A 15,082-nucleotide genomic window follows, 5' to 3' on the forward strand; every position below is an offset into this window, starting at 1 on the left:
TTTTCCTGATGTCTGATGATGTGGATTATCTTTTCATGTGCTTTCTTGCCATCTTTATATCCTCTTTGGTGAGATGTCTGTTCACATCTTTTGTCCATTTCCAAAGCAGAATTTTAGGACTTTGTACTGTTGAATTTTGAGAGCTTTGTATTCTGGATACAAGTCGTTTGTCAGACAGGGCTCATGTCCTTTAGATCTAACCCCTGTCGTCTTCATAGATTCTGGCAAGGTTAGTGTTTGAGGTTCATTTCACTGAATGGAATTTTGAGCCTTTAGAAATATTAAATTTTTTTAAATGCTTATTTATTCTGAGAGAGAGAAAGGAGGGGAGGGTCCGAGAGAGAAGGAGACAGAGAATCCCAAGCAGGCTCCACACTGTCAGCACAGAGCCCGACGTGAGCCTCGAACTCGCAAACCATGAGTTCACAGCCTGAGCTGAACTCAAGTCGGACGCTTCACTGACTGAGCCACCTGGGGGCCCCAGACCTTTAGAAATATTTAGATATGATGTAGAACTATATGATCCTTTTTCTTTCTGAAGCAGTTCGGTTATTGAAAAGGACAGGGAGGAAACTTAGGAGAGAAACATCTAGTAAGACCCACTAAGTCCCAAGGCTCTAAGTCACTCATTGCACATACCTCCTTTATATTCATTTATCATATTTATCATTCATTTATTCATTTACCATTTATTACAGCATACTGTGTGCTAGGGTGTAAGCCAGGTTCTGGGAATAAGCAGGCAGTTTCAATATATGGTGACTGTTGTCTGTGCTGAGGTTAAGCACAGGAGGGCCCCACCCTGGGGAGTCAGTGCAGGAGACAGCTCTCGAAAGGATATGATAAGCTGGCCAGATGGCAAGGAAGGCAGGGGGATGAATCAGGACTAAGTTGAGGCAGGTGTTTCAGGGAGCAGATTTAAAGACCCCAAAGGAAAAAAATGTGTTACATTCTTAGGGTGCCCTGGCCATCTTGGGAATCCGAGCCTACTCCAGTGTTTACATTTTTTAAATGTTTTTTAAATTTATTTCTGAGAGAGAGAGAGAGAGAGAGAGACAGCGTGAGCAGGGGAGGGTCACAGAGAGAGGGAGACACAGAGAGAGTAGGTGTCCCTACTCCAGCGTTTAAAATAAGACACTTCTGGGCGCCTGGGTGGCTCAGTCCGTTAAGCATCCATCTTCGGCTCAGGTCATGATCTCACAGTTCATAGGTTCGAGCCCCACATCTGGCTCCGGGCTGGTGGCACAGAGACTGCTTGGGATTCTCTCTGTCTGCCCCTCCCCCACTCTCACTCTTGCTGTCTCTCAAAATAAATAAAAATAAACTTAAAAGACAAAAGCAAAAACAACAAACAAGGCACCTTGATGTAAGGTGGAAAGGAATGTAGGTTGTCACCTGTACGTTGCTTGGTATTGTCTTGGGTAAAGAGTAAAGGAGTCGCTAGAATTACTGCCTAGCTTTTCTCTTAGGTTCCTGAAACTTCCATCTCATCCTTTTTATAAAGAACTGAAGCCCTAGCGCAGAGAAAGGAGACATCTCTGCTTTGGGCAGGGTCCTAACGCACCATCCAGATGAGGAGACAAGAGCGTCAGGCCTGGTCTGTTAGATTGGTCCACCTGGAAGTTCTCAGCCCTCCTGCCCGCCACCTTCCTGTCTTCCAGGCGGGAGGGGACACGCCTCACCTAGAGACAGCTGTGTGTCTTCCCAGGAGTCTCGCCAGCAGAATGCCCTATGTATGCTGGGCTCTGGGGTGTCCCCCGTGTGTGAAGGGATGGCAGGTGAGATTTTACTCATTAAAGAAAGTATGGATTGAAAACAATAGGAACACCAGTGGACACTCTCTGCCCTAAGGTCTCCTTCCTTGTGACAACCACCTCTGAAGTCTTCGCCTTCTGTCTGGCCATAAAAGTGAGATCTGGGCACCTTTAACGTCACATTGTAATCACTGGTGTGAAGTAGTCTTCCCCCCTCCCAGGACTCAAGACACAAAGGATCAGGGGAAGCGGGGTCACAGACTCTGTGTCCCCAAGGACAAGGGAATGTAAGGACTAGGTTCAGCAGTTTATTTCTTGGTAAAATAACTTTCAAGTGTTCATGTAAAAACAGCAAGTGAGCCACATGCAACAGGTGGTCAGTAAATGAAGCAGCCACTCAATACATTCCGACAGCCTCAGTTTGGCTTTGGTGGGACAGTCTGCAAAGTGTTGGGGGCCGGGAGGGAGCAGAGCGAGGGCGGGTCTTGGAGGAAGTGAGGGCTCAGAGGTGGAAAGGAGCTACCCTGGGGTGGGCTTCAGAGCCAAATGTCGGAGCTGCAGTCACCCCCGGGGTAGCGGAGCTCGTGGGCCAGGGCTGGGCCTAGGGGCTCCTTCCCGAAGTCCACCAGGAAGTTGGGGTTCAACTTCAGGCCTCCCTTTATCGTGTCGACATCGATCTGCAGCATCACGGAGCCTTCCCTGGTGGAGACAGGGAGTGGGGAAGGAAGAGGTGAGAGGTGGCCACCCCCCTGCCCCGAGGCTGGGATGCAGAGGCGGGTCCTTAGGGAGGAGCAGGGCCTTGTGGTAGAGGCATGCGGGGTGCCCCAGGAGTCTTCAGAAAGCGGAGAGGAGAGGAGGGCAGGGGCGGGGGGGCCCAGGCTGTGGGCTTCTCACCTGACGAGGTCAGGGTAGAACTGCTTGTCCCAGCCACTGTACAGCGATGTGGTGACGTACAGACGCTTCCCGTCCAGGCTCAGCTGGATCATCTGCGGGCCTCCATGCACCCGTTTCCCCTTGGGAAGACCAGGGGGCAGGCCCCATGATAACACCGGGTCCTAGGACAGGGGCATGGAGCCCGCCCCCACCCCGTACCTCTTCAGCGTGGATCGGAGGGTGCCAAAGGCTGGAGAGGAGGGTGGGGGTGTGCAGGGCAGGGCTGGGGTTGAGGGGGGTAGAGTCTCACCTTGACCACCAGTGGCTCTGGCTGGGAGGTTAGCTCCCGGTCCTCCAGCACCTGCACGGGCCCTCCCTTAACGATGCTGCCCCCGAGGAAGAGCTGGTGGGGAGACAAGGAGGAGGCGGGAGGGGAGGACATTGCAGGAAGAGCAGCACGCCTCAGTCGGGACGCCCGCCCTCCCTCACTCGCGTGTGGCCACGGCTACCCGGCCTGCACCCTCCCTCAGTCTCCACCTCTGCTGTCCCCGAACCTCGTCATCATCCCTGGGCCACTCCGCACCCTCTACCTCATCTCCAGACGTCTCTGTCCTCCCCCTTCTCCCTCCCCATTGTGCGAGCACCCCACCTGTCCCACGAGGCGGGGCCTCTGAGTGTCAGAGATGTCATACTGCCGCAGGTCCCCGTGTAGCCAGTTGCTGAAGTAGAGGAAGCGGTCATCCAGAGACAGCAGGATGTCGGTGATGAGGCCTGGCCGGGGCACCATTCAGAGGCTGTAAGTCTCGTTTCCCCAGGGAAACAGCCTTGTGGTTCCCGCCCGCCCCTGGGCACTCACCGGGCATCTCGGGCAGCATCCAGCCCTTTACTTTCTTGGTGGGCACCTGGATCACCTTCTCCACTGACCAAGTGCCTCCCTGTGTGGGGAGGTGGAGGGCAGGGTTAGGCAGAGGTGAGCCTGTTAGATTGGGGCTTTGGGGCAGGATCTGGGTCTCCCCGGAGCCGACCATCTACAGTGAGACAGTAGATGCAAGGCCCTCTTGCCACTAGGGTCTAACGCCTGTGCAAGGCCCCTAACGTAGGGATGCCGTGGGCGTCACCACTGCACTCCCAGCACCCAGCACAGTGCCGGATGCAGGAGCTCACAGCCATTTTTTCAATGCATGAACAGGAATTTGGGGTTTAGGGGAGAAGATAGGTGGGGCAAGTGGCCTTGGGTTTTGTCCCTGGAGAAATCGGGCCAGCAGAGCCGGGCAGAGGGGCTTGGGTCACCCCTCAAGAGAAGGCTGCCTTGTGGCTATGGACGCCTGCACCCGTGTCACCTGGTTCTTGTAGAAGCGCTGGATGGTGGAGCTGAGGGCGCAGCCCACGAAGCCCTGTGCCGCATCTGGGTTGTGCAGGAAGCGGACCTCCAGGGGGATGAGCCCATCCTGCAGAGGCAGGGTCTGCACGATCTCGTGGCGCTGCCAGTCCCACACGTGTAAATGGTTTCCGTACAGCCCTGGGGAGGGGCCGGGGCCAGAGGGTGGGCTCGGGATCAGGGCAGGGTGGCGTGAGCAAAGGCTGGGGCACAGCCCAGGGCAGAAGGCTCAGGAACCAGTTGGAGGGATCAGAAGGGTGCTTGAGCAAGTGAGAGCGCTCAGTGGGTCCTACACCATCACCCCCAGAGCCAGGCTCACAGGAAGGAAGTAAGAGGCCCAGAGAGGGGTGGAGAGGCGGAAAGTAGGGGGGTGTGACAGGCTCCTGCTGGCCTGCGGCGGGACAATTCTCACCGGCCTCTACATCAGCAGGGTTGAAGCCGTCTCTAAAGACATTGGGAGCCGCCCATTCGGTGCTGATCATGACGTTGTGTCGAGGCTGGTACCAGAAGTCATAGCCCATAGGTGCAGCTCCCCCAGGCCGCTCCCATGTTCCCTTCACCTCGAACGTCTCTCCATCCAGCAGCACGAACCCCCCTGAGCAGTGAAGGAAGTAAAGTGGCAGGTAGCAACAGTGGAGACACTACCCCTACCCCACCCTCACCCCCAGGCATGTCCAAGAGGCTCCAAGTCCATTTCCTGGTGCCCGTTCCTCTCCCTGGATTTGCCAGCCCCTTCAATTCAGGTGTCCAAAGGGTTCCATCCAGGGGACTGGGTGGGAAGTGGGGACACGCTGTGGTCTCCCTACCCCCCATCAATTTCATCCCTGTCCTAGACCACAGGGGAGATTTCTGTCCCCTTGAGCTGAGAGTCTGGGACTCAGCGCCCCATGCTTCTCCTGCCCAGCCTCCCTCTCTCAGTGTGGAATTCTTCCCAGAGGTGAGGCTCCACTCTGCTCACTAAGTTGTACTTTTTTTAGAGGAGACACACTGCAAATACTTGTTATTCAACGCGAATGCCCAATGTGTTCTCCCTTGCTTAGCGTGTTATGACGCCTTGACAATTCTTTGCAAATACAACTAGATGTTGACTCCTCAGTGTTATTAAATCTGGGAGCGTCACATTCCTCCTATCTCTGGGCAGAAGGACCTGCTTTCCACTCCAAGCCCCCAGCTGGAGGGCCCTGATGAAATAGGTCAGGGTCAGAGAGAAGCGGCTCGGTATAGTGATTCAGTAACCGAATCCAGATCTGGATTGCTAGGTTTGAGTTCTACCTCTCCAGCTTATTAGCTGTATGGCTTGGGATAAGTCACTTACCCAGACTGTGCCCTGGCTTTCTCAGCTGTTAAACAGAGATGCCAGGAGCACCTACCTCATTGGTTGTATCTAGCACACGGAGACATTTTGTAAGCGTTAGCGCTGACGGTACCATAAACGAGAGCGCCAACATGAAGATGAAGGACCCCAAGTACTATGAGACTTGCTCATGAATTCGTAAAGGCTGACATTAAATGTCTGTGTTTTCCGGGGCCGTGTCATATTCCCCATGGCAGACTGTTCTGACTGTAATTCCTAAGTGAATATGTCGGTCAAGTTTCATCTTCATAGAAATCATTGAAACAACGGAGGTTACTTGATATTAGTTTAAATGTTGACTGAGACCCAGCCCTCTGGTTCTCCCTGGAAGGTCATTCTAACCCGCTCCCTCAGCTTGGGATCTGTTCTCCCCACAGATGTGCCCACAGTGCCCACAGGTACCTTTGGCATTGCCCTTGGAGTCTCCCAGGGTGCTGATCATCACCTCCCCACTAGCCAGGCAGTGGCTGGTGTGGGCATAGCCCAGGTCACACTTGGCATGGATGTCTTCGGCCTCAATGACCTGGAGATGGGCAAGGGATGACATGAGGGTGTTACAGGGCTGGGGGACCCACCTGCGACTCCTCCATCCCCCAGTCCTATCTGCTGACGCCATCATATTTTCCTTCAGACTTGAACACAACTTTCCCAGGGGGAGTACTTCTGCAGAGCAGCAAGGGAGAGTCCGAGAGACTGACTCCCAGGCAGAAAGCTCTGACTTCCCTCCCAGCGTCTGTCTTGGAGGCACTATGGTGGCCCTGTGGGACCTGAAGCTCCTCCCAGCCTGGCCCATGGCCAGCATCACTTCTGTACCTTGGGCATCAGGAGCGAGTGCCAGGCACAAAGACGGAGTTGGGAGGAGTGATTGGGAGAGACTCTTGCCTAAGGGAAGTGCTCAGCTCATGACTGGCTGGGAAAACGGCTTCTTCCCTCTCTCGCCTCCAGTGCCCATCCCCCCATGATTCTTCATGGTGACCCCCCGCAGCCCCTGGTGACTCTCCTCTGAAGTCCCTCCCCCTCCCAGCTGCTGAGCCCAGACCCTGTGCAGGAGCTGAAGGTGGCTCATTGGGGGCTGCCCAGACTGGTGTGTCCATTAGGGTCCCTGAGCAACAAGGGCAGGGAACGTGCCTTGTGTAGCTTCGGGGCACGGGGATCAGAGCCCACATCCACCACATAGATGCGGGAGGACATGATGCAGGGCAGCATCAGCTTGGTGCGCGACTTGGTGCTGTCCCCGAAGCAGCTGCTGCAGGCATTCCACCCTGAGTGGTGGAGCTCGTCCTTCAGGTAGGGCATGGGCAGCCGGTGGATGACCTAGGGTGCGAGAGGGCGCGAGGTCACCCCGACCATGCTGCTGTGATCCCTGGCCCTGCTTGGGCTTGGAGGCACAGCGCTGGCTGGTATTCATCACTGGCTGGTCCCTCGGGGGTGCCCTTGTGCAGTGAACAGCCCACACAACCATACCCAAGGAGGGCGAAGAAGGATGGGGCTGGGGAAGGGCATCGCCTGGGGGCTGGGGCTGGGGAGGGGACTCGGGGCACTCCAGTGCCCAAGCTCCACCTCACCTGGCAATAGTGGGGGGACTTGGGGTCAATGTCCACGGTGGCCAAATAATCCGGGGCCTCGATGCCCGTGTTCCTGTAGATACAGGGCAGGTACACAATCTCTTCTCTGGGTCCTAAAGGGTAGACAGCAGTTAGTGGGGATGGCAGGGTGGAGAGCAGTGGCAGGGGCAGCGTTGGGAACGCCTGAGGCTGAGGCCTCTGGTCTCCTGTCCCGCAGGGAGTGGGACCAGTAGAAGGTGACAGCTTTGCCTCGGGGCCCAGGCTTGCAGACGCTGCACACTTACCTTTCATGGCTTCCAGAGGGGTAGGGTAGCCCGGTCCACACTTCCCGCATTTTGTAGCTGTGAAAACAATGAGGCGTGTTGGCTGTGTCACCCATTGGAGGGTCAGGGCTCCTCTGCAACACCTATCAACCATGCACTGTCCCAGGTCCTGGCCCGACTCCAGACTGTCGCTCCCACCATCCTCCCTGGCCCTCAGAGCCCCGGTGAGTATGTGCATGTGGCCGGAAGAGCTGTACAGGTACGACCCGAAGGTGGACAGACTCTCAAGCAGGACACAGGGGAGGGCGGCAGAGGCTGTGTGGTACAGTGGCTATGACATTGACTTGAGTCCCAGTCCCAGCTGCTGGCTGGGACTTGCTTCAAGCCACAGGAGCTTGGGCGAGTTACCTAACCTCCCCAGCCTCTGTATCCACACCATCTGGAGAAAGAAAGTAATAAGAATACCACAATGGGCTTGTGTTCGGGGTAAACAAGGAGGTGCAGTTAAGCGTGCAGCTTTGCACTTGCCTGATAGGAGCCAGTCAGCCTTGACTGTTCCTCAGCTAGCGAGGGTGGTGCCGTTCAGTTCCCTTCCCAGAAAGGTATCTATTCCAGGGCTGCGGCACTTCCTGCCTTTCTCCCTTCTGGGTTCTGAACCCCAGCCTGCTGGCCAGAGCCTGGTTACCTAACTGAAGATCTGGTAAGGCGAGGAGGCTGAAGTTCGGGGCCACAGAGCTCTTACCACCTGCAGGTGCATAGACCAGTTTCTACCTCCGGGGGAGACCCGCTTCCTTTATCTGTAAGGTAAGGTGTCGGGTCCCCCTCTGGAGGGCTCAGAGACCCACCTACGGGAGCTATAGGGTGTGGCCCTCCTTGTCCCTGAAGGCTGGCAAGAGAAGCCACATGGCTCGACGGGACCAAAGTCAGTCTCTGAGAAGGAGGGCTCCTGGGACCCTGTGTCTGGCATCAGGGGTTGGGACCAGACCGGGAGGAAGGGCAGAGGAATAGCACAAAGGCAGCCGCAAGAGGAAAGAAATCCAGAGTGGACATCACAGAAGGGGTGCTTCAGTCCATGGCTGGTCTGGCCACTGCCCTGACAGCTGGGGGGCCACAAGTAGGGAGGCAGGAGTAGCCAGTTGAGCCTCCACTGGTGTCTGGGCTCAGGCCCTCAGCCAGGAAGCCAGGTCCCCTGCTCACGGCAGCCAAGTGGCTTAGGAGGCCAGGAGGTGGCCACGGCGGCGCTGTCGAGTGCGGAAACCTGGTTTCAAGCACCAGGTCTGACATCTGCTCTCTCATTTTCTCCCCTGCTTTGGCTAAAAGCAGGTAATGATATCCCACCTTCTTTTCCAGGTGCCTGTGAAGGTCAAATAAGCCAACGTATTCAGAAGTACTTGAAAGGAGAAGTGTTGTATAAACAGGCGGTGGACTGTGCTAGAAGCTGGGGCAGAACCCTGGGCAGTGGTTGGGGGTGGGGCAAGAGGTCCACTCTCTGGGTCCAGAGAGGTTAAGGAGGCCCTGCCAGGGCTTGGCACAGGAGGTGAGGGGGAGGGGAAGGAGGTTGACGGACCCAGAACAGGAGACTCAAAACTCCGATACATCGAGGGGCGCCTGGATGGCTTAGTCGGTTAAGCGTCCGACTTTCGCTTAGGTCATGATCTCGCGGTTCGTGGGTTCGAGCCCCGCGTCGGGCTCTGTGCTGACTGCCAGCTCAGAGCCTGGAGCCTGTTTCAGTCTGTGACTCCCTCTCTCTCTGACCCTCCCCTGTTCATGCTGTCTCTCTCTCTCTCTCTCCTAGAAATAAATAAAAATATTAAAAAAAAAAAAAAAAACTCCGATACATCAAAACACAGACACAAACTCCACAAAGCTGAACGGAGACGGAGAGAGAGGTAAAGGTGTGAGGGAGGTGTTGCTGGCTATGCTGGCCTCCCCTCCCCGCCCCCCTCCCAGAAGTTCTTAGAGTCAGTGGGACCCTGGTACCCACCAGCCCCCCACCAGGCTCCCGGGAACATCAGTGTTCTTTCTGGGAACCAATGCTTGCATCTCAAGCAAGATCTCTGGACATCTATGGGTTTAAGATGAACGCAGGGCAAGCCCCCGGAGTCTCCTCAGTGCCGGGCTAGCTGTTTGTGAGACATTCTGGCAGCCCAGGACATCGCTTGCTCCAAGGGGCAAGGACCTCCACAGTCCCAAGCCAACACAAACTCCTCCTCAGCCTAACATCCTGGAGCCTGAGGACGAGGGATCGGAGGCCTTCGGGACTGGGGTAGGGGGGCGGGGGGGCGCTGAAATAGGCCCCAGGGGCCCAGAGCCAAAGCGATCCCAGTGGCTACAGAGCCACCTGGCCCCCAAGGCCGGGGGTCCCCCACTTCCTGGAGTAGGAGCTGGCCCAGGGCTGAAATCAGGACTGTCATTCACCTGCGGTGCTAGGTGCTAGGCATGGGACAGGAGGTTCTCAAACCACACCGTGTCCCCGGGACAACAGACATTCCCAGCTGCAGAAAGACACCATGGGGTAGGCCAGGCTGCAGCTGAGACGCCAGCTGGGGGTCCAGGGCCACCCACCTCCACAGTCCCCCCACCCTCCTCCACTGGCACCTCTAGAAACTTCGGCAGGGCTGGGGAATGCAGGGGTGGGGGTGGGGCGGGGCCGGTGGAGCGCAGTCCAGCGCCACCCTCTCCCCTGCCCAGCTCCCCCAGACCGGCCAGCTTTCTGTCACTTCCTGTAGCTCGGGCCAGGGTGGGCGGCACTGGGTTGTCAGAAGGCCCCCTTCCTTACCCATGCCTCTTGCTGGGGCGCTTTGATCCTGACTGGCCCTTCAGGAGTGAGCAGAAACAGGCCAGGCTGCTGTCCGAGGCACGCAGTGCCCGGGTTGGGGCAAAGGGAAGGAATTTATACAACCAATTGGGGGGCGGGGCGGGGCAGGGGGAGGGCCCGGCCGTAGCCCAGGGTGAACCACCAAGGGCAGCTGGCCAGGACGCTCTCAAATGGCCTGGGAGGCTGCTGTTTGAGTTATAGGGTGTGTGTGTGTGTGTGTGTGTGTGTGTGTGTGTGTAGGAGCCTGCACATATGCAGATATGCGCTCATGTATCTCTTGTGGGTGCCTGGGAACATATAACTTTGTGGGTCTGTGTCTGTGCACAGTCTTGTACGCCTGTGTGTGTGTGTGTGTGAGAGAGAGAGAGAGAGAGAGGGAGAGAGAGAATATGTGCCAGTGTGAGCGTTCCCATGTGTCTGGGCTTGTTCGTGTCTGTGTGTAGTTAGTGAGTGTGTGCCCGCCAGAATGTGCGTGCCTGTGTGGGCCTGTGCCCATGTGTGTGTGCGTGTGTCTGTGTGTGTGCACATGCGTGTGTAGGGAGTGCGTGGGTGCACATGTCCCTGCCTCAGTGCTCATCTGTGTACTTGGCTATGTTTCCATCCAGGGCCGTGGGCCCATTTGCTCCCATTCACAGCCAGGCTCAGCTGTCCCTTGAGACTGCCCTCAGACTCCAGACGCCCAGGCCCTAAAGGCACAGCCCCCCCCCCCCCCCCCCCCCCCCCCCCCCCCCCCCCCCCCCCCCCCGCTTGCCCATGTCCTCCTGCCACAGCGGCCCTGGTTTCACTTTCTCCAGCCTCATACTCCCCTCCAGCTTTGAAGTGGAAGGAAAATTGGCCGCACTCATTATCACTCGTTAGCCTCATAAACCTCCGCAGGCGGAAGTGGGGTGCCCCCCCATCTCTTGGCTGGGTACCGCATACAGCTCCCTGGGTGGGTGGCAGGGCCTGGAAGCAGCCCAGCACGGAGCCACCATCCCTAACTGGCCCGTGACAGGTCATCGGACTCTCAGGGTCTCCGTTCACCCAGGAAAGAAGGATTTGGTGCCAGCAGGGCCGCTGAGGCCGTGGTACAGGGTCCCAGGGACAGGCACACAGTCCCCAGAGCAAATGGCAGCGGCTTGCTGAAGAACCAAGGCGAGGCTGAGGCCTGGTTTGTTAACTGTCTTGGGGGCTGCCCTTGGCCAGAGAGGCCGGGGTTCAAAGGGCTGCACAAGGGACCCCGCCCCCCTTGTTTTTCATCTTGAAGTCGAGGGGCCCCTTTCCTGAGACCTGGCTGCCTGACAAGAAGGGTAGCCTGTGCCTCCTTCTTCTAGAAACCTGCTGACTCTGTGTCTGGAGAAGCCACTTTCATCTTCCTGGATGAAAGCTATGGGGGAAGTTTTATTGGCTAGTGAAAGGGATGAAGTTTGGTTTGGAGACTGTTGGCTGAAAGATCCATGACGTTTCCAAAACGGACTGGAAGGAAGGAGAACAAAGCCGGGCCTCTGTGACGGGTGCTGTCCTCCTGGTTCCCAGGGGTGGGGAGGACCCAAAGGAAGATGCTCCGAGGCTGCCCCTTGGCCCCCCTCCTCAATATCACTCAGCTCCCCTGGCTCTTTCCTACATCTTCTTCCTCACCACCACACCACCGGCCAGGCATGCACCACAGTCAGCCCTGGGGGTACAGCTGTCCCCCAGGAGGGCCCCTGAGGGCTGCTTCTTCGCCTTTGCCAGCCTCCTCATCTGCTGGCTGCCTCTACTCACCTGGCCTTCAGCCTTCTCCTCCTCCTCTACCTTAGATCCGCCTCCTCCCTCCTCCACTTTCCTGCTTTGGGGCTGAAGTAGAGGATCTGAAAGAGAAAGAAAGCACATCCTCACCCTCTTGTCAAAAGTTCCAGGGCACCCAAGTGGCTCAGTCGGTGAAGCGTCAGACTTCAGCTCAGGTCATGATCTTGCGGCTTGTGGGTTTGAGCCCTGCATCGGGCTCTGCTTTCAGCGCTGAGCCCACTTCAGATCCTCTGTCTCCCTCTCTTTCTCTTCCCCTTGTTTTGTGCATGCTCTCTCTCATAGTAAATAAACATTTTTAAAAAAGGATTCTTGAGTCATTACTGCCCCCCCCAAAGCAGCTGTGATTTTGCTTGTTGTAGACAAGAACCACAGAGCACCGTTGTGCCATGGATCCCAAGTCCTTCCAGGCCCTGAGCCCTGACCTGGTGCTCCCTGTGGCCCCTGCACGGCACCCCAGCCCCTATGTGCCGCTTTCTCCCAGAAAACTTTCTCCAGGCTGCAAGGTGGTTGGGAAAATCGGTCCCAACCAGGGCTACAGGTGGAAGCAGTCCAGGGAGAAGGCTCAAGGCTGGTCACCCAAGTGTCCAAGGCCCACCACGTCTTCGCTTCCATGACGGTCACCCCAGTTGGCATCACTGTGGCCCAAGCATCCCTAACGTTGTTTCTCAGGAGCTTATGTGTTCCCTCCTCTCTCTGATCTGCCCTCCTGGAGCCAACCAGAGTCCGACCAGAGCCGATGACCCCCAGATTGACAGGAAGGGACATGGCGAGAGCCTCGAGCTCCCTGCCTGAGGCAGTCCCCGGGGAGGGTGAGACCCCAGCCCAGGTCTGCTAATCCCAGGAGGCCGTGTACTACCCTGACACTGGGCACCCTCCCCCCCGCCCCCTGCAAAGGAGGGTGGGTGCGGCCCATGTTCCTTCCTGCTGGCTCAAGCTCCAAAAAAGCACAGTAAATATTAGCGGAGGGAGGTTATCGGGCCAGCAGCTGCACAGCCAGGCTGTTATGTAACTGCTCCCTGAACTTGGCTCCATCTTCACGCACAGAAAGTGGCTTCTTGCGGCACGGGGGGCGTGGAGCCCCTCTGCTTGTTCCCCTCTTTCCTTCCAGCCTCTGCCAGACTCCCCTGGACCTCTTGAAACAGAACACTTTGAAACAGACCACTGTTTGCAAGATGGCAGAGTGAGGAAAGAAGGATTAAACCCAGAGAAGGGAAGAGAGAGGAGATGACGAAGCTGGGGTATCCAAGAATAATTTAATGTTAAAAAAAAAAAAAAGACAAAAAGAGGGGTGCCTGGGTGGCTCAGCGGTAGAGCATGCAACTCTGGGTCTCTGGCTCTCATGAGTTCGAGCCCCACATTGGGTGTAGAGATTACTTTAAAAATAATAATAATAGAGGGCACCTGGGGGGCTCAGTCGGTTTAGCATCTGACTTTGGCTCAGGTCATGATCTCATAGTTTTTGGGTTCAAGCCCTGCGTCGGGCTCTGTGCTGACGGCTCAGAGCCTGGAGCCTACTTCGGGTTCTGTGTCTCCTTCTCTCTCTGCCTCTACCCTGCTTGTGCTCTGTCTCTTTCAAAATGTAAATAAACAATACTCTGGTTTCTCTTCAGATCGTATAAATCTTTCGCCTTTTACAAAATGTAAATAAACATTTAAAAAGTTTTTTAAAAGACAGAAAGGAAAAAAAGTGTCGTTCTTCATCTCTAGCAAAAGAAAAGCACTTGGAGGCAATTCAAGTCCAGCCAGGGGAGTGATTTTAGGGAGAAAGAACTAACCTGAATGAGCTACCTGGTCACACTCGCCTTTGCCCGCTTAACCCTTGCCACACCCCAGACTTGTAGGTCAATCATCCTTCTTTTACTTAAGAAGAGGCTGAGGCTCAGAGAGGGTGAAGACCCCAAGCAGGATCCCCACTCAAGTTCACTGTATTCTGGAGCGCACAGATATTCTAATCAGTCCCAGCCATTGGGTGTTTTGTTTGGCTTGGGAGGGGTGTGGAGAGTGGGGAGGCAGACGCACCTGAATGAACGCAGAAAGTTGTGCTCTTTTGTTTCTGGGGAGGCTCAGACACTTTCTTGGGAACAGGGAGAGAGGGGGAGAAGCAGGTGTCTCCTGAACCGAGGGGGTCTTCCTGGTGTGGCGGGAGCAAGGGATGCCCCCCACCACAGGAGAGATACTCCATCCATGTGTAACCATGGCTACCTTTGGAGAGAGGCAATGGACGGAATGGGATAAATTTTTTAGTTTTTTTTTTCCAGACACTTATGTGTGTTTTTACTGTTTATGTTTTATTTTTATTTTTTAATGTTTTTATTTATTTCTGAGAGAGAGAGAGACAGTGTGAGCAGGGGAGGGTCAGAGAGAGAGGGAGACACAGAATCTGAAACAGGCTCTAGGCTCTGAGCTGGCAGTCAGCACAGAGCCCGACCCGGGGCTCAAATCCACAAACCGTGAGATCATGACCTGAGCCGAAGTTGGACGCTTAACTGACTGAGCCAGCCAGGCGCCCCTATTTCTTTTTTATTTTTGAGAGAGAAGGAGAGAGACAGAGTGAAAGTGGAGGAGGGGCAGAGAGAGAGGGAGACACAGAATCCAAAGCAGGCTCCAGGCTCTGAGCTGTCAACACAGAGCCCGATGCCGGCTGGAACTCACCAACCGTGAGATCATGACCTGAGCCAAAGCAGACGCTCAATCAACTGAGCCACCCAGGCACCCCCAGACTCTTGTATATTTTTAAAAATAATAATCATGCATTACTTTTGTAACCAAAACCCCAAGTAAAGATATTAGGTTTTCTTTCTTTCTTTCTTTTTTTTTTTTTGCCTGCCTGCCCTCTCCTTTGGGAGGCCCACGCCTGCGTGGTCATTCATCCATTGAGTCTTGGGCTCCGCCAGGTACCAACTGGTTTGGTGGGCAGAGTGGGAAACAAGGCACTTTCCGCCTTCATAGAGATGATCCGCGGAGGGAGATGGCCACTAATTGAGGAAACCTATAAACCAATAGCATCATCTCCAACAAGGGCTACGGAGGACGTGGGGTAATGGGGTGGCCGAGAGTAGAGCGGGATTAGGCAGCGTGGTCTGGTCTGTAGCGTACAGCTTTGTGTGCAAACGAGCACACGATCCGAGGTGCCTGTAGCATTTGGAGGCCTCACGCGGGACCTGCCGGACGGGTTGAGGTTTTTCCCAGCTCAGCAGAGTTTCCGAGACACATCCCGCTCCCTTGTCCTCGTTTTGACAGAGCAGCTACACGCCCTGTGCAGGAGGGAGTAGCGCGTACTGAGCACCGGGGCCGGTGGGACTGGCGCCGG

At 55.8% G+C, this 15,082-nt stretch overlaps 1 protein-coding gene across 1 annotated transcript; it reads right to left on the minus strand.

Annotated features, from left to right (window-relative positions):
* Positions 1-2,048: 2,048 nt before the first annotated feature.
* Positions 2,049-10,054, minus strand: SELENBP1 (selenium binding protein 1). Its single transcript, XM_039246194.1, has 12 exons — positions 9,967-10,054; positions 7,209-7,265; positions 6,925-7,037; positions 6,488-6,673; positions 5,762-5,882; positions 4,418-4,600; positions 3,968-4,146; positions 3,484-3,562; positions 3,277-3,398; positions 2,938-3,030; positions 2,649-2,767; positions 2,049-2,453 (listed from the first exon to the last, which is right to left on the minus strand). Exons 1-12 carry the CDS (start codon positions 9,968-9,970, stop codon positions 2,291-2,293), a joined length of 1,419 nt encoding a protein of 472 aa, XP_039102125.1. The 5' UTR covers positions 9,971-10,054; the 3' UTR covers positions 2,049-2,290.
* Between the last annotated feature and the right edge of the window lie 5,028 nt (positions 10,055-15,082).

The sequence above is a fragment of the Hyaena hyaena genome, unplaced genomic scaffold, assembly GCF_003009895.1.
Source record: "Hyaena hyaena isolate Hyena2069 unplaced genomic scaffold, ASM300989v1 scaffold_284, whole genome shotgun sequence".
NCBI lineage: Eukaryota > Metazoa > Chordata > Mammalia > Carnivora > Hyaenidae > Hyaena > Hyaena hyaena.